Source organism: Artibeus jamaicensis, unplaced genomic scaffold, assembly GCF_021234435.1.
Source record: "Artibeus jamaicensis isolate MK-2021 breed Jamaican fruit bat unplaced genomic scaffold, CSHL_Jam_final contig_76, whole genome shotgun sequence".
In the NCBI taxonomy this organism is placed as follows: Eukaryota; Metazoa; Chordata; class Mammalia; order Chiroptera; family Phyllostomidae; genus Artibeus; species Artibeus jamaicensis.
In genome coordinates, this window is record NW_026521954.1 from 24,902,257 (window position 1) to 24,920,566 (window position 18,310).

Genomic DNA, 18,310 nt, shown 5'->3' on the forward strand with positions numbered 1-18,310 from the left:
GGGCCCCCACACATGACTCACGACTACAGAGAGTGGGACGACGGGGACACGGGGGAGGCCTCAGGACCGTGGCTCTCCTCCGTGCGGGCAGGTGTCCTCCTTCTGCCTGAGTCGCCTTCACAGCCTCGATGTTCTTTTTCCCATATGGAACTTCTAAATGTACTTGGTGACTCATGCAAGGCCCTTAAGAGGCATTGCTTCTGTGCCTTCAGAGATGAGTAAGTGACCCTCAGATGCACGGAGGGGCTCGGAGCTACGGGGCAACGAGGCGGTGTGTGTGGGTGCGAGTGCCTGTGGGGGTGTGGAAGTGCAGGCAGGTGCGGGTGGGTGGGGCGGGGGAGCCTGCCACCCTGATTCAGCACCCAGCCCTGGTGACACAGAGCCGTGTGACCAGCACCAAGCTGTTGGTCAGAACTCCGGCCACTTCTGTTGCAATTCTAAGAAGACTACAGAGTGGACTGTGAGCTCAGATTTATAAAGGAACACGGAAGGGGAGGGGGCCGCTGGGGGGAGGGGAAGAGGAGAAGCTAGAGGGAGCATGATTAAATTGCTATTTCCCTGTTAATGTGTTAGGAGTAAATGGCAATGATGCCCCGTCCCATGAGATTTTCCTTTCCCAGTCCCCCACCCCAGGCACCAAAGCAGACCCTTGTACCCCCTCCCTCTCCCCACAGCCGGCTGTGACCTCAGAGTGCTCTGACTTCCCCGCACCCCAGGCTCCCTCAACTCCTGGACTGCTGGAAGGGACTCCATAGTTTTCATGTCCCAGTAACACAGGTTTCCCTAACCCGCGGGCGGCCATTCCTGAACAGCATCCCAGACGTATTCGGCCTCAACCGCGCGTGTTTTGCAAGGGTCACTGCTCACCACCATTTCCTGTGCTCCACCCCGTCGGCTCTGCCTTGAGAGTCTTGGCTGAGACTGAACCGCCACGTGAGAGGGGAACTCCCATGGCTGAGTGGGAACCAGCCTGGGACTCTGTCGCTGTGCTCTTTCCTCTGTGCTGCCAGTGAATTCCATCCCCGCGGGGCAGCCTCCTTCACCCGACGACCAGAGTCCCTGGACACTGTTCCAAAGTCCCCTCGGAGCCTGCTGCCACTCCGGTTCCTGCCCGTGGACCTGACTAGTCCTTTTCAGGAATGTGCCCGTGCTTCTCCCCCTCGGAGCCGGCGTCAGACCGGAGACATTTGCTTCTGGCTTTTCTTCCACTTCTGTTTCCCCTGCAGCCCCATGGCAGCTCCTGCTTCCAGAAGGCTGCAGCCGCCCGCCAGCCTGGCCTCTTCTCCCTGACGGCTTTCACGTGTTTTCCCTCCACGTGTTCTTCCAGTTTGCTACTTTTCCTCACCCGACAGTTCTCTTTCCGCACTTGCCTATGACTTTCAAAGTGTTGTGGTTCTGTGGAGCATGTTCACTGTTTCTACGCTCTGACTGAGCCCCCTTAAGCGGTCTCGTTCGCTCACATGGCGGTTCATGGTCTCCCTGCTCTCAGCCCCTCTCTAGGAGGAAGTGTTCCCCATTCCCTCCACTTACAGAGTCTGCTCAAAGGACCACACAGGGAGCAGACACCGCCCAGGGGGTCCCCCATGCCACCGGCCAAGGCCTCACAGCCCCAAGGTCCCCACAGTCTAGCAGACAGACCTTTGCCCCCACCTCCAAACCACGCCTCTAAGACGCAAGACAGGATCAATGAAGAGGGTTTCCAAACTGCCTAACCTTGCGTCACTCCCTGAGCTAATATATATTCTTAAACACACCCCTCAGTTACCTCGTGAAAAGTGCGCTACGTGAATTTGGTTGTGTGCACTTCAAGCAACACTGGGCTACACGTACACACTTACATGGGCCACATTTTTCTATTCCTGTTGCTCCTGTTGCTCTGTCGGGGGAGGCCCTCTCTCTACTGGGGCTGGAATTAAGGCACCTCGAGCATAGGCGCTCAGCCTGTTAGTTAATACTGCAATAGCACGTATAATGGATCTGAAGTTGGGGACCCGATGGGTGGGCGCAAAGTGGCACGGGTTTTGTCCAAGGGTCCACCCATCTGTCACCGAGGCCAGAGATCTCATCATGAGACACGCCTCCCCGTGGGCGTGGCCAGGGAGAGGCGGGCCGAGGCCCCAGTCTGCTCGGAAACTTTAGCTGTTGGATCCGCCCCCGCGGCGTGGTTGCGCAGAGGTCTTGTCCGCGGCAGCTAGGCGAGGCGCACCGTGATTGGTGGAGGTGCGCAGTTATTGGCAGGAGCGCCGGCCGCTCCGTGGGCCGAGCCAGCTCCCCGTCCTTCTGGCCGTGTCCGGAGTGGAGCGAGGTCTGTGGCTCCGCCCTCGGCCCCGCCTCTCTGTGAGCTTTGGGCCGCACTCGCAGTCTCCCGCTGCAGCTGGCACCGCCTGCTAGTCCCGTCTGCTTGTCTCTGGTCCCCGCGAGTCCGGCTCCTCCCGAACAACTTTGCACCGAGCCAAAAGGCCCGAGGAGGTCGCGGCGCCGCGTGCGGCACACTTGCGGGCCGGTGAGTACTTCGAGTCAGGGGACGGCCGCAGGGAAGGCTGGAAGGAGACTCGGGATCACCGGGAGGCGCCTCCAGTTCAGGGCCTCAGTTTCCCCATACGATCAAATGGGCGGCTGGTCCCCCACCCCCTGCAAGTTCCCCAGGTATTGAAGAGCCAGGCCCCGCCCGCTCCTCTAAGCCATGGCGACCCCTACCCGGATGGGGTCTTTCTGGGAGGTGAGCGTCCTCTCGACCCCAGCGCCTCGGGAATCGTGGGGTACTGCATCCTCCAAGCACTTCACGCCCGCAAGCCCCGACGCAAAACCCCCTTGGGGGTCGAAAACAGGCCCGAAAGGCAGGCGGCCAGTGGCGCAGGTTCCTGGCGGTGTCAGGGGGCGCCCGGTCCCGACGGCATTGTCCCGAGTTGCTCCATCATGGCCCTTCCCCTGCGGCTGTCCGTGGGACTCAGGGAGGTCCTCAGTGCCTGCCAAGCCGCTGGAAGGCGCCTGAGCCCCCACGTGGGGGCTCAGGAGGGGTAATGGGGATTCGGTCCCCCAGTGGGGACCGGCCCGCCTGAGTAGCAGCCTCTGGATCAGGCTAAAGTGCTCACAGCCTCCTTAGAATCTGTGTGAGTTCCCTTCCCCTGGGGCTCCTTCTGGGGGTGGGGAGTGAGCAGTGGCAGCCCATGCGTGCTGGGTGATAGGAACCTGGCCCTGGGTAATGTTAATTTCTGTTTTGAAAGATGGAAGCTTTCTGGGAAATCTGGCCTGGCCCTCTTGGGCTTTATGGAGCCGTGTCCTCACTGCATTTTTGGTTGTTGATGTAAAGAAATTTAAGGAACGAACAATATGTAACCTTCACGGTCATCTAGGAGTAGGCATCTTAGCTCCATTTCACATGAGGAAGCTGAGGCTGGCTGGGGTTGAGTGACCTGCCCTGACCCTGGCGGCCCCGCCTCTCCTCACCTTGGACAGTGACCCTGAGTAAAGGGCTTTCGCATCTGCCCAGAACCGGGGGCTGGCAGGGTGCCCTGGGTACCCTCGGTGCTGGCTGCCTGACCTCACGGCAGCCCTGGCGAGGGAGCTGCCCTGGAAGCCCGGGGGCTCTGCTGTCTCATGTCCCCTCCCGAGATTCTGACGGGCGTCCCCTGGCATCGGAGCAGGGATTTTGATGGACTTTTCTTGTCCTCCCCTCCCCCAGCAGGCGGGCCTTTGACTGCAAAGGGGAAAGGTTGCTGGGAGACCACTTCGCGCCTCCCTTCCCAGGATGGAGGAGCACGTGGAGGGCTTCCCACTCTGGCTTCCTCTGCCTCCCCCAAGCCACAGCTGAACAGACCTTTGGGCCTGGTCACCGAGGGGAACCCAGCCCAGAGCTGGCTCCCGAATGCCTGTGCCGCAGGCCAGGGACCAAGCCTGGCCCACGATGGTGGTGATAAGAAGAGGCACAGCACAAAGGGAGTATTAGGCTTTATGGGCTCCCCTCCTCTGCCACGTCCCCCCTCCCCCAGGAAAGTGGCACTGCCCCAGGGGTCCTTAGCCACAGACCCAGCCCCTGTCTGCTTCCCCACCCCTCACATTCAGTTCTCTCCCAGCTCCAAAGCTGTGCCCGGATGCCTGTGCTGGGCCGGGCCTTCTCACTTGTCCCTCGACGGCCACCAGGCCCCTTTCCTGGTCCCCAGTCAAGTCCCCACACAGCCCCTGTGGTTCTTTAACTGCCACTTGCTGGCTCAGCACCGTCTTGCACTTCCTTCTGGCCCTAAGCCTGGCGCTCATTCAGACCCTCAGGACTGCCCCTGCCACCCACCCATACCCTCGTCCCCTACCCAGGCGGCACTTCCCAGCCACCTGCACCGTCCCAGTGATGTTGCTGGCTCACTCTCCCTCTGCTGTTTTCCTCCCTGGCAGCCCCTGCTAGGAGGCCCCACACCTCCCTTCCTCCACCCTTGCCTAATCAGGCCTGCTGATCCCAAAGGCTTAGTCCAGGCCTCCCTCCCAGAATCCCCTCCCTGCCCCTTTCCACAGCTGGGTGCTGCCCCCCTGCCCACAGCCCCAGGCTTAGACTCTAGAGTGTCCTCAGGTGTCATCTTTCCCACCCAGGCCGAGCTCTCAAAGGCCGGCCCCACAGGCGTTCTTCCGGGCACGGAGGCCCGAGAAGTGCCTGGCACAGGATCAGGCTAAGCTCAGACCAGGCGCCCAGCGTCTGGTGGGGGCTCAGCCGCTGGGGAGACGCTGTGGCTGTGCCACTGCCCTGGACATTCTCATCCTGACTCCCCCTGTGTCCCTGTGAACTTGGCATTCGGGTAGAGCCGGCACCTTCTTGGTTTGGCCCTCAGTACTCCGGGGCAAAAATAGGTGCCCAGGAGCCTCCCAGGGCCTGTGCCCTTGTCTTGAGGAGCAGCTCTGCACCAGGGGCCGGGGTGCAGCAGACTCCGCATGCCCGGGAGCCCCCAGAACCTCCCCTTTAAGGGCTCGGTCACAGTAGTTTTAAAATAACATTGTGTTATAATTCCCAAAACCTTGCACACTCCTTATGCAAAATTAGGGGAATATATTTTGAAAAATAATAAAATAAAAAACACTTGTAATTCCTCCACCCAGGGATAGTCAGAATTTACCTTTTGGGAGGCATTTTCTTCCATGTTTTCCTGCAGATGAACTTTGTCTTCAACCTCCATGGGCACTGGCTGGTATCTGGTGTTGCTTTAAATCCTGTTGAACAGTGTTGCACGCACACCCCCTTGTCTGTGACCATTCGTGTGTGAGGCCATGTGAACAGATGTACAGGGCAGCGCGCCCCGCGGAGGAGCTGTGACGCTCGTCACTGTCCTCTCTGGGCGGCCCGGGGAGCACAGCTGGGGTGGGCACCAGACAGAGGGCTCTGCGGGCGCAGAGGTGTGGGGGTCAGAGGCTGCAGGTGGGTGTGGAGGAGCCCCTCGATCTGGAAGAGAGGTGCAGGGGGCGCGGCTGCAGTGGCCTGAGCCTGGGGAGGGGCGTGGTGTCCTTCAGGAGCCTGAGGAAGAGCCTCTCAGGTCCCCACACAGTGCGCACACGGCATCAGCAATTTCAGGGGGCGAAGTTCCCCGAAGCCCCACCAGGGCCACAGGTACAGCTCACGGGCCTGTGGCCAGTGGCCGCCCCAGCCTGTCTGTGGTGTGTCCCTGCTGCAAGCAGCCTGTGTGGCCCTTCTGTGGACGGACGAGCCCTTCCCCACATCACAAGACAGTCCCAGTACCGGGGCGCTCCTGTGTGCCCTTGGTGTCCACTCTCAGACCCCACGACCCCACGACCCCCCTTCCGGCACTCTCTCTGCTTTTCAGCGTGTGTTCCTCTCTGGTGACCTTTGGGTTCAAGAGTTTTGTCCTGCGTCTGGCCCAGAGTGGGCGGATCTGACTGAATTCTGGCCCCACCGGCTGTGGTCCTTTCCCCCTCCGCCCTTGTCCTCTGTGCCTTCTGGGGGGTCTGAGGGCGAAGCTTCCTGGCTTCTCTCCAGCTCCCAGCGGCTGCTGGCGGCTCTGACGTTGTGTGGGCCTCAGTTGCACGGCTCCCGTCTCTGCCTCCGTCTCCTTTTCGTGTGGTCCCCTCTCTCTCTGTGTTTCCCTCCTGGCCTCATACGAACACCAGTTATTGCCCCGGGCCCCCCCGAACCAGGTGGTCTCATCAGAAGACCTGCACTTAGATTTGCAGAGACCCCTGATTCCACGTCGGGCCACTGTCAGAGTCAGGGGGTGGACACATCGTGTGCAGGCTGCCATTCAGCCCCCCACAGCCAGACACCGCCCACTGCTCTGTGTGGGATGTCTTGTCACCTCCTCGCTTCAGTTTGTCACCCAGCCACGTGGCTGGTGCCCTGTGAGGTGGGGACTTGGGGCCTCAGACGTCAGGGCCTGGGCCCCTGACTCCTGGGGCCGGTTGAGCCGGATGGCCTCGAATGTGTTTCCCCCTCGATTTCGTCATCTGTGAAGTGAGGGTGGTCTTCTGGGGGCTGTTGTGAGGCTGAGCGAGGTCACGTAGACAATGCTGGGTGGCCCCCGCCCTGTTTCCCGTTGCCACCCCTCTTTTTACCAAGAGCAAGAGGCCAGAGCAGGCTGAGCCTGGCCGGTCCTGGTGTGTCTGACCCCTAGCTTTTCTCGCCGGCAGGATGGACTCCAGCGCCTCTCCAAGCCCCTCTGAACCACAGCCTCCACCACCCCCGCCACCCCAGGCCCGCGCACGGCTCAGTGGCACTTCCTCGGTGACACAGGAGAAGAATGGAGTGCCCCGAGCTCCTGGACCCCAAGTTGGACATGGACCAGACGCGGGAGGTACAGCGGCGGCCCCCACAGTGTCCCAGGTCCTTCGTGCCAGGAGCCGAGAAAGAGCGGACAGAACAGGTAAGGAGATGGGGCCTGGGAAGCTGGGCTGTCCTCAGCCAGGCCAGGGCTGCTCCGTGGACACGGCATGAGCACCGTGTCCTTGCATGTGATCCTGGAGGCACCCCTCGAGGTTCCTCCTGGGGGGCTTCCCTGGCGGCTCAGGGCCCAGCCCCTCCACCGAGGCCCTCTCAGCCCTCACCTGCGCAGCGGGCTCTGCTCCCAAGTTCACAGACTCGGGGCGCAGCAATGTCCTGTTTTCTTATGTGGTTTGCAATCGAATGGCTCCCGCTCCACCCTCTGGCTCGGGAGTGGTTCCGCACCAGGTACCTGACAGTGAGGCAGGAGAAAGGCTTTCCCTCCAGCTCTGGTCCTACACGGTGCTCGGGGAAGCCCACATTGTCCCCTCCGCACTGCAGCCACTCCTTGGGCCATGTGACTACCCACTCGGAGCCAGCTGCCACACTGGCATGTTCCTAGGGCTAGGCCCAGGTCTCCGCTCCCTCTGACCACTGTCCTCTAACCCCAGGCTGGGCAGCCCCGGGCTTCTGATCTTCAGTCTCCTGCAAAAATCTCCACTTCCTCTGCTCTTATCTCCAAGCCTCTGGGCAGGCCGGGGCCCGAGACTGGAATCTCGGCCCAGCCACGTCCAGAGACCAGGGCTGGGCTTGGTTTCAGTCTGGCTAATGCCGGCAGCCCTGGGAGGGCAGAGCCAGGACTGCCGGTTTCTGATAAGAAGTCAGGAAACAGATGTGGTCTCTGTTTGGTCCTGCCCCTGAGAGGAGGGGGCGGGGGGGCACGGCCAGGCAGGCTGGCAGCCTCAGGCTCCCAGCCCCCCACCTCTGGGCTGGGCTCTCACCTCCCAGCTGCACTGGGTTGTCACTGGTCACTGATGTGGACGCCGCAGGCCCCGCCCTGCAGCAGCCCCTGCACGGGTTGGTCAGTCTGCCTGGGAGTGGCGTGTTGGGTCAGTTCGCTTTAATTAACTCACCTGTCCATCTGGCACAGGTGTGAGGAGCGTCAGTCAGGTCCCGACAGGTTACATAAGAGCGGATCCTCACAACACGTTCTGTGCCCGGCACCACTTGCGCCGTTATCCACCTCGACTCCCTTCCCAGCAGTTTCCAGATGGGAAAACCCAGGGGAAGAGGTTCGGTAACGACCCCAGCCCCCAGCTGGTGAGGGCTGAGGTCGAGGCTTGAACACACTGTGAGTCCCTGCTCGCCCACTGTGACGGGCTGCCAGTGCAGCCGTGACTGCAAATGGAGCGCCAGCCTGTGCCTAGTGCCTGGGTCACCTCCTCCAGGGAGTCCTGTGTCACAGAGGCAGAGCAGGGTGCTCTGCACAGACAAAGCAGGGTGGCTGAGACTGAGCCCGGGCGCGTTGGCCAGGCTCGGGTGACAGGAGTGGAAGCTCAGGCCCGCCCTCCCGGGCCCTGGGCTAGGGCGGCTGCAGCGCACGAGCCCCTCCCGTCCTGGGTGAGCACTGCGCGGGCTCATGGTGCACGCGGCACCCTTTCAGCCACCCTCAGTGGGTCGCCGCGGCCTCCGGCTGTGGGTGCCAGGCCAGTGCTCGCCTAGACAGCCTCGGGGCCACAAACAGGGATGGTGGCCAGAGCCCCTGGGTGAGGTGCAGCCTGCTAGGAAGCATTCACCCTAGGGCTGTCCAGGGGCCACCTGCCTCCTCCAAACTGGAGGTGACGTCTGCCTTGGAACCTGAAGGCTGTGTCACCTTAGGCCCCTGTCCCTGCTGCCTCCTCCTGGAGTGCTGTGTCCTGTAGACTTGGGTGCTCTAAACGCGAGGGCGGTCAGAGGCATCGTTGCTGCAGAGCTGGCCCCGAGCCTGTGGGAGCCTGGATGAACGGACAGGGAAGGCTGGACTTCAGGCAGCGTTCATGGGACTGCCCTTGTTTCCTTTAATTCTGCCTCCTGTTTCCAGAAACATCTAGAGAGGGGAAGGTTATTAGTGTCTAATAAGCCCCTGCTATGCGGTGGGCAATGCTGCCCTTGTTTTGCTGCCCGCCGCGCGGGTCTTGGCCATGGACGGAGGCGGGTGTGGAGTCTGGCTGGCACAGCCCCGGGCATCGCCATGCAGGTCAGGGAAAGGGGTGGGTAAACAGTGATTTTTTCCAGAAACTTTATTGTTGTGCTACCCACCACTTGGAGGGTATAGTGAAATCGGTGTAGCGAACAAGATGCTTTTGTGAGCTGGGCTGAGTTTTCAGGAAGCTGAAGTACAGCATGAGTCATGTGACATTTGCGCCCTCGGACCTCGTAACTCAGCGGAAGGGTCTATGCCAGGAGAATAACCAGTCCGCCCCCAAGAAAAAATGCGTACAGAACGGTGTGTGGCATCGTGTTTTAAGTTTAAGGAGTACTGGGAATACCCGGATGGCCGGGCGGAGTGAGAGGCCCAGCACCGGACTGTGTCCCTCGGTGGGATTTCCGAGCCATTAACATGGTCAATTTCACCACAGTGAAGTGTGGGAAATTGGTTGTAACTCACTATTACAAATATATAAATACATATACGTATATATCAAAATGCATGCGCATGATCATAGCTTCCAGAAATCATGCGTGCGTAGACTACAGTCTCAGAAGAGACAAATTTGGCTTGTGGGGGGGTCTGGGCGCTGGGGTGCAGGTTCGTCATTTAGGCCGGGGCTTTCTAGAGCTGCGGTTTGGGCAGGCCTGCGCCCAGCTGCTCCAGGCCCAGGTGGTGCAGTGTGCGGGGTGGGGGTGGGGTGGGGAGGTGGTGCTGGGGTCCGGGCTGTGCCCTCATCCTTCCCACACGCCCCCCAGAGAGACGGAGCAGAGAACCGCCCCCGCCCTGGGAGTCGGCTGTCCTTGCTGCATGTCGGGGGCCTCCATGGGGTGCTGTCCCTCTCACACTTCCGACCGGGTCTGCAGCGCAGGCCGCTGTCCTCTCCAGGCCTCTGACCAGTGACGAGGACCAGCTCCGTGGTGTTCTGACTGTTCTTTCCACGTTAAAGGGCCCGTGAAGGGAGACGTGCCGATCCCCTTTGAGGAAATCCTGGAGAAGGCCAAGGCAGGGGACCCCAAGGCACAGACAGAGGTGAGGAAGGTGGTGTCTGGTCCACGCCCGAGCCACGGCCCCCAGGACAGCGGGCGGGACGAGAGCTGCGTGCCTATGGGGGCCAGCGCCGCAGGTCGGCACCGTGTGAACGAGGAGCCATGTCAGCGTGACTGTACCTGCCATGTCCCTGGCCCCCTTTGGCAGTGCCACCCCTCTGGGGAGCTCACACTACTCTCCTGTGGCCTGCCCTCACCTGGCCTTGGGTGTCACCTCCTCCAGGATGCCTGCCCTGCTTCCTCCCCCTCCATGGTTCCCCACCCCCACACTCACTGCATCTGTGCAGGGGGGCCACGCCCCCTCATTCTGTGAAAAGCGAGTACCTGAGAGTCCTAGTGGGACCCCTTTCATGCCACCTTTCTTCTTGGTCTGGGTGACAGAGGAGGCTAGCTGGCCCAGAACATGTTGTGGCACCCTGTTATAAAATTAGGGAGTACCGGGCATTCCCCAATGGCCTGACAGAGTGAGAGACCCAGCACCAGGCTGTGTCCCCTCTGTCCCAGAACACGGGGAGGGAGGGGACCAGGGAGCCCAAGGTTGCCCAGCTGCAGGGAGCAGGCCCGGGGCCTGGACCAGGAGCAGGAACCCACCCTGTGTGGCGGCTACTGCAGAGCGAGGCTGAGCAGCGTCTCCCTGGCGTCTCCCCGGCAGGTGGGGAAGCACTACCTGCAGCTGGCCGGCGACGCGGACGAGGAGCTCAACAACTGCACGGCCGTGGGCTGGCTGATCCTGGCCGCCAAGCAGGGCCGCCGCGAGGCCGTCAAGCTGCTCCGCCGGTGCCTGGCGGACAGAAAAGGTGGGTGCCCGAGGGGTGCAGCCCTGCCCGCTTAATCCCGGCTAAAGTAGGAACAATGGGGAACCCCAGCAGGGGTCACGCTGTTGAGCAAAATAGTCTGACTTCCGTGGGGCAGTGGGCCCGGGAGCTCACGAGACACTTGACAGAGGAAGTCTGTTCCTCTGTCAGCTCCAGTCGGCGTCTGCAAGCGCCGCCCCCAGGTTTCCATCCGGACTGGGGAGTGGACCCCCACACCGCCTGAGCAGGTTTGTCTCACCACAGCCGAGGGGGCGAGCGGGGCAGCAAGCTCCCCCTCGGACCCACTCGCTGCCGGGAGGGGTCGCTGTCACGCTGCCCTGCCCGGGGAGACTGCCAGGCCCTGGTGTCCTGACAGAGCGCGCTCCCCGAGGGTTCAAACCCCAGAGAAGGAGGGAAGTGTGTGTGTCATAAATGACCTTCTGTTCAGATTAGAGGAGTGTTTTGTGCTGGACCACAGCAAACGTGGGCTACATAGGAAACAGAGACACAAATAACCCACCAGACGTGAAGATGCAAACCACCTGCCACCCCGAAACCCAGAGCCGAGCACTCTGCGGTTGGCTCTGTCCACTTCTGGTTTCGTGTCGTGGTGCTTTTGGACTTACATCTGTCCCCTAGACTACCTCCCCAGAGCCCCTCTGGCCCAGCTGGCCAGGGCTCGGGCATCACCGAGGGCTTCCCAGCAGCAGGACGAGGCCCCTGATGCCCCCCCACCCCACCTCTCAGGCATCACCTTCGAGAACGAGCAGGAGGTGAAGCAGCTCTCCTCGGAGACCGACCTGGAGCGGGCCGTGCGCAAGGCGGCCCTGGTCATGTACTGGAAGCTCAACCCCAAGAAGAAGCAGCAGGTGGCCGTGTCGGAGCTGCTGGAGAACGTGGGCCAGGTCAACGAGCAGGGTGCGCACCCCGGGGGCTCCTGGGGCTCCCCCAGGGCACCTTCCTGTGGGGACATCACGGCCTAGGGCGGGTCTTTGCAGGGATGTTCTGTTCTTGGGGCTCGGGTGGTACCCCAGGGAGGCATTCCTGATGTGACTGTTGCAGCCCCGCCATGGAGCCCCAGGAACCCCTGCAGTGGCACAGTCCCGCCCCTACCTGCTGCCCCCCCTTCTCGCTGGGTCACAGAGCCTCTCCTGTCACTGCCTGCCCCCCACGGGGCTCCAGCCTGAGCAGCCCCCACGCAGGACTTGCTCAGGAATGCTTGCCCAGCAGGGGTGTGGCCAGCGGACCGATGCTGGCCCAAGGGCAGAGGGTGTTTGTCCTGCCTGGACTCACTCCAAACAGACTCGGTGGAGCCTCCTGGGCACCCGAGCTGGAGACCCACGGGAATGGCCTGGGCTTTGCCCAGGGGAGCTCATGGTCTATTCCAGAGGAAAGTCATAGCAGGGACCAGGCTGGCAGAGGTGTCTGGGCACAGGGGACGACGACCAGTGATCTCAGTGCGTCCAGTGCCCCCATGGCCTCCACAAAGGGGATGGGCTGAGCCCCGCAGGGCGCTGAGTCACTGCAACCTGGGAGGGCGAGAGGCAGCTGCCCAGAGCCGGGGCCCTGACCCTGGAGGCTGCAGGCCCCGCGGTCCCCACAGCTCGGGGTCCCCTCCCCCAGGAGTACCTGGGCTGGTTTGTGGAGGGCTGCTGAACACCAGGGGACAGGCAGCCTACCTTGACCCTCGATCCACTCTGTCCCCTGCAGATGGAGGGGCACAGCCAGGCCCCGTCCCCAAGTCGCTGCAGAAGCAGAGGAGGGTGCTGGAGCGCTTGGTCAGCAGCGAGTGTGAGTATGGCCACCAGTCCTCTGCCTGAGACAGCTTCCCGAGGTGTCGTGCCTGTCACCCCATGCTCTGTGTCCACGCTGTCCTGGGGCGTCCAGGTGTGGGCCTCCTCCGGTTCGAGGTGTCATGGGTGTCGTTTCTGGGCACCAAGACCTGGACCCTGCATGTCGGGAGCCCACGCCTTGTGGGCAGAGGGGGCGGAGAAGAGGGGCTGTGGGCGCACCGGGGGGACCTGAGGGTCAGCAGGGGTTAGGCAGCCGCCAGCAGGTGCAGGGAACCAGGGGCACCCAGTGGGGACAGTGGGGGCTCTGCACCCAGCGTGGGCTGTGGGGTGTAGGACAGGACGTGCTGGAGAAGGGGACGGAGGACTGGGGGCTGTGGGACACCGGTGAGAACACACCTTCGTGTCCTCCATGTGCGGCGCCCACCGCGTGGGTGGGCTGTTGGTCTCAGTGTCCTGGGGTCCCAGCCCGGAGGAGATGCAGTGGGCGGGAGGGCCTAGGACTGCTCGGCACTGAGGGCTGGGCAGCGGGGCCGCCGTCACCAGCGCTGTGACAACCCAGGGCTGAGGGAGAGACGGTGGCCCAGAGGTGCTGGGAGCTGGTGCCTCAGTGGGACTGGGGCAGCAGACCCTGGGCCTGAGGAGGAGGGAGGGACGCTTCAGGGAGCGAGGGCCTGTCACCAAGGTGAGGAGGCAGGCGTGGGGGCCGGCACTCAGCAGCCCTGCCTGCTTCTCCCCCCTGGTTGCCCCGGCCCCCACCCTCCATCCGGGACAGAGGGGTTTCTCAGCCCGTTGTACCCTTGCCCGTGCCACTGCCGGTCACGCAGGGTGACCGTGTGCTTACTGCGTGGGCGGGCCCCGCGCCTCCTCTCTCCTACCCAGCCAAGAGCTACATAGCGCTGGACGACTTCGTGGAGATCACCAAGAAGTACGCCAAGGGCATCATCCCACCCAACCTGTGCCTGCAGGACGAGGACGAGGATGAGGACGAGCTGGCCGGCAGGAGCCCCGAGGACCTGCCCCTGCGCCTGAAGGTGAGCGGGGGCCGCCCACCGGGGGCACAGCTCTCTCTGGAGAGCTGTGACGGTCAGCAGCTCCGGTAGCGTCAGGAGACCGACGCTGGTTCTTAGGGTCTCCTGACACTAGTGAGCAGGTCTCATCCACCCCTTACAGTCACTAAAGACAGACCGCACCCCTGCTCAGCAGTTTCCTCGGCCATGTGGCTGAGACTTTGGCTACAGACAGACAAGGTGGCCACGCTGCCCTCTCCCAAGTCCGCCCCCCTGTTCCTTCACGGGGCTGAGCCCCTTGGGTCCATACCTCACTTTGCAGAGAACACCAGGCTTCCGGAAGTCTGGCTGCTCAACCCACACAGGTCCATCGACTTGGGGGCATGTGTGGTGACCTTCCGTGTGGCAGAGAGGCTGAAGGAGTCAGGGCCAGGGCAGGTGCTGGGGACAGCTCACCGTCGGTACCACTGTCCTGGCTGGGGCCACCCTCCAGGTGGGAGGCAGATGCAGACCAAGTCCCAGAGGGACAGGCACGACAGCCACATGCGAGACCGATGAGCCAAGTCCCCTGAGGACAGGTAGCATGGCCAAGGGTACGGCTCTGAAAGGCAGGGCAAGGACGGCTGAGGAGTGTGACCAAGGAGGTCATGACTTGGGTGGGAGGCCCACACAGTGGTGGGCCTGGGCTAAGCTGTCCCCAGAGAGACGCCATTGGTTTCCTTGTTGGGTTCAGGAAGGAAGGTGGCTGCTCCCCAAATGCCAGGGAGGGTCCCGGGGAGAGGCCCACTCGGAGGCCCGTAATTTTCACGCTGCCAGCCCTGTCCCCAGCGGTGCTCTCCGTCGGGAGGAGAGATGCACACGCTCTGGCGAGGCACAAAGGAGCCTCTCGGACAAAACCGTCAGAGCGCTCGATCCTTTGCGTGTTTTCCCGCTGAAAGTCTTTGCAGGAAGAGGGGGTGAGTGATAGCAGGTGTCTCCCGAGACTGAAAGCGGCTTTTAACAGCTTTTCGGAGAGCGGAGAAAGGGCTGGTGCTCAGGGGGTGCAGGGGAGCCGTCGCCCCCAAAACGAACAGTGACAGGCGCCTCTGAGCTGACGGGACTCCCACTGAACGTTCCAGCCTTTTGTGACAGAAAGGCCCACTTGGAAGTAGCTGGAGTGGTCTGAACCGTTTTCGTATTGAACGATTGCAAAGCGCAACATGTGAATGTTTTCGCCGGGGCTGACGACCTCCAGTCCTCGCGACCCACCTGGACCCAGGGGTTCAAGGCGGCCTCTCTGCTCAGCTGCCGGTTGCAGGGTCCTGTGCTCTGGCTTTCTCATGTCAGGGGAACGGCCAGGCCGGTCACTCTTTACTGCCCTCTTGGGGAGTTCAACTCCCTCCTCACTGAAAAATGTCTGTCCTGGTCAAAGAAGAGTTTTTCCCTGGTTGGGCTCTCTCTGTGGAAAATGTTTTTAGCCTTGCGGTTCGGTGGAGCCGCGAGGAGCAGAGCTGGAGGCGGGGGCGGTGTCAGCTGGTTCCTTCGTTTGTTCCTTGTCAGTTAGAGCGGAGAGGGGGCGGCTCTCACAGGCACAGGCACACTCGCGTGCATCGACACTGGCTCCTTCAGGGGTCCGTCCCCCGCTGCCCCCCACTCCTTCCGCAGAGAGCTCACAGCCTGGGTGCTTGCAGGTGTCCTGGTCATCTTGGCTTGACAGCCACGGCTCTTGGGCAGATGGCGGACACAACTCAGTCTTGCTCACCCAGCATCCTTTCTCCTCCTCCGCCCTCCAGCGGGGCGGGCAGAGAGCCGGTCCTGAGGGCATGGGGGGCTCGGCGCTGCCCACCTCACCTGGGCACTGGTGCGGGCTCCCTCGGGTGGGCTGTAGCACGCGCCAGGCTTCCCTCGCCGTTCCAGACACCCCTGGACCCCTGCCCCTCCACGCTGCACCGCATGAGGACAGGCGCTGTCCACAGCCACTTCCCTGTCCCCCCTCCAGCTTCTCTCCCATCTCCCCCGAGCCCTGGCCGGGCCACCAGTGTCTGGGAATCCTGCACAGAAAACCAGGCGGGTGTGGGGGTTCGCCCTGGAGGGCAGAATCGCTCTCCACCTCCTTCTCGAGGCTGCTCCCCAACTCACCTCCCCCACGGCGCTCCATCTGCCCTTTGCTGGGGTCTAGGCCAAGGGCCACCTCTGCCTTGTGTACTGGATACGGGGGGCGGGGGGAGGGTTGCATCTGAGCGTGGTCATGTGGGGTCATGTGTCTGTTCAGAGCAGCATGGCGTCGGTGGGTGGGCATGGCAGGCGGCTGGTTCTTAGGGCCTCCTGACGCTAGCGAGCAAGTCTCATCTACCCCCTTACAGTCACTTAAGGCAGGCCACGCCCCTGCTCAGGCACGGTCACACGGAACTCTCTCTTCTGGAGTCCCCGCTCCCACTGCCACTCCTGGGACTGCTGGGAGCCCAGCGTGGCTTGTGGAGTACCGGTTCCTGTCCCCCGAGTGGGTGGAGAGCAAGGGTGTGGGAGGTGAAGCCCTCCCCACCGCCGGAGGGAGATGGGACACAAGCCAGGCAGCCCAGGGCACCTGGGAAGTAGTACAGCGCGGGGGGGCCCCCTGGGAAGGGAAGAGGGTGCCGGGTGGTGGGTTTCTGCAGGCGCCGGAGGTCTCACTGGGACACCAGCACACATGGGTGTGGACACTGTGGCAGGGGGGTGGGTCAGGCCTGGGGCGGGAGAGGAAGGTGGGGTCGGGCTCCTGTCCCGGCCCCAACACCCGTCTTCCTCCCCCTCCCCCGCAGGTGGTCAAGTACCCCCTGCACGCCATCATGGAGATCAAAGAATACCTGATCGAGATGGCCTCCCGCGCGGGCATGCACTGGCTCTCCACCATCGTGCCCACCCACCACATCAACGCCCTCGTCTTCTTCTTCGTCATCAGCAACCTGACCATCGACTTCTTCGCCTTCGTGGTCCCCCTGGTCGTCTTCTACCTGTCCTTCCTCTCCATGGTGATCTGCACCCTCAAGGTGTTCCAGGACAGCAAGGCCTGGGAGAGCTTCCGCACGCTCACCAGCCTGCTGCTGCGCTTCGAGCCCAACCTGGACGTGGAGCAGGCCGAGGTGAACTTCGGCTGGAACCACCTGGAGCCCTACGTCTACTTCCTGCTGTCCGTCGTCTTCGTCATCTTCTCCTTCCCCATCGCCAGCAAGGACTGCGTGCCCTGCTCGGAGCTGGCCGTGGTGTGCGTCTTCTTCACCGTCACCAGCTACATGAGCCTGAGCACCTCCGCCGAGCCCTACACCCGCAGGGCGCTGGTCACCGAGGTGGCCGCCGGCCTGCTCTCCCTCCTGCCCACCCTGCCCTTCGACTGGCACTACCTGAAGCTCCTGGGCCAGACCTTCCTCACCGTGCCCGTGGGCCACGTCGTCGTGCTGAACGTCAGCGTCCCCTGCCTGCTCTATGTCTACCTGCTCTTCCTCTTCTTCCGCATGGCCCAGCTGCGCAACTTCAAGGGCACCTACTGCTACCTGGTGCCCTACCTGGTCTGCTTCATGTGGTGCGAGCTCTCCGTGGTCATCCTGCTGGAGTCCACCGGCCTGGGGCTGGTCCGAGCGTCCATCGGCTATTTCCTCTTCCTCTTCGCCCTCCCGATCCTGCTGACCGGCCTGGCGCTCATGGGCCTGGTGCAGTTTGCCCGCTGGTTCGTGTCCCTGGAACTCACCAAGATCGCGGTCACCATGGCGGTCTGCAGTGTGCCTCTGCTGCTCCGCTGGTGGACCAAGGCCAACTTCTCGGTAGTGGAGATGGTCAAGTCCCTGACGCGCAGCTCCATCGTCAAGCTCATCCTGGTGTGGATCTCGGCCGTGGTGCTCTTCTGCTGGGTCTACGTGTACCGCTCGGAGGGCATGAAGGTGTACAACTCCACGCTGACCTGGCCGCAGTACGGCGCCCTGTGCGGGCCGCGGGCCTGGAGGGAGACCAACATGGCCCGCACCCAGATCCTGTGCAGCCACCTGGAGGGCCACCGGGTCACCTGGACGGGCCGCTTCAAGTACGTCCGAGTGACGGACATCGACAACAGCGCCGAGTCGGCCGTCAACATGCTCCCGCTGTTCATCGGCGACTGGATGCGCTGCCTGTACGGCGAGGCCTACCCCGCCTGCAGCCCCGGCAACACCTCCACGGCCCAGGAGGAGCTCTGCCGGCTCAAGCTGCTGGCCAAGCACCCCTGCCACATGAAGCGCTTCGACCGCTACAAGTTCGAGATCACGGTGGGCATGCCCTTCGGCACCAACGGCCCCCGCAGCCCGGAGGAGGACGACGTCACCAAGGACATCGTGCTGCGGGCCAGCAGCGAGTTCAAGGACGTGCTGCTGCGCCTGCGCCAGGGCAGCCTCGTCGAGTTCAGCACCGTCCTGGAGGGCCGTCTGGGCAGCAAGTGGCCCGTCTTCGAGCTCAAGGCCATCAGCTGCCTCAACTGCATGGCCCAGCTGTCGCCCGCCCGGCGGCACGTGAAGGTCGAACAGGACTGGCGCAGCACCGCGCACAGCGCCATGAAGTTCGCCTTCGACTTCTTCTTCTTCCCCTTCCTGTCGGCCGTGTGAGGAGGGGTCCCGGCCTCGGAGGTGCGGGGAGGGCCACGGTCGGGACCTTCCTCCCGGGCGGCTGCCCAGCCAGACGGCACGACACTAATGCTGAGCGTGTGTGCGTGTGCGCCCGTGTGTGCACATGCGGTCAGATCGCCTCTGCCAACGGCTGCCTGCTTCCGCTCTGTCACTCGGAATGCCCAGTGTCATTGGAAATTGCATGCGT

General features: G+C 62.7%; 1 protein-coding gene across 1 annotated transcript; it reads left to right on the plus strand.

Annotated features, from left to right (window-relative positions):
* Positions 1 to 2,346: 2,346 nt before the first annotated feature.
* Positions 2,347 to 18,192, plus strand: WFS1 (wolframin ER transmembrane glycoprotein). The gene is made up of 8 exons (XM_037126928.2): positions 2,347 to 2,503; positions 6,619 to 6,851; positions 9,826 to 9,908; positions 10,578 to 10,722; positions 11,467 to 11,637; positions 12,430 to 12,510; positions 13,392 to 13,543; positions 16,297 to 18,192. Exons 2-8 carry the CDS (start codon positions 6,620 to 6,622, stop codon positions 18,100 to 18,102), a joined length of 2,670 nt encoding a protein of 889 aa, XP_036982823.2. The 5' UTR covers positions 2,347 to 2,503; position 6,619; the 3' UTR covers positions 18,103 to 18,192.
* Positions 18,193 to 18,310: the final 118 nt, after the last annotated feature.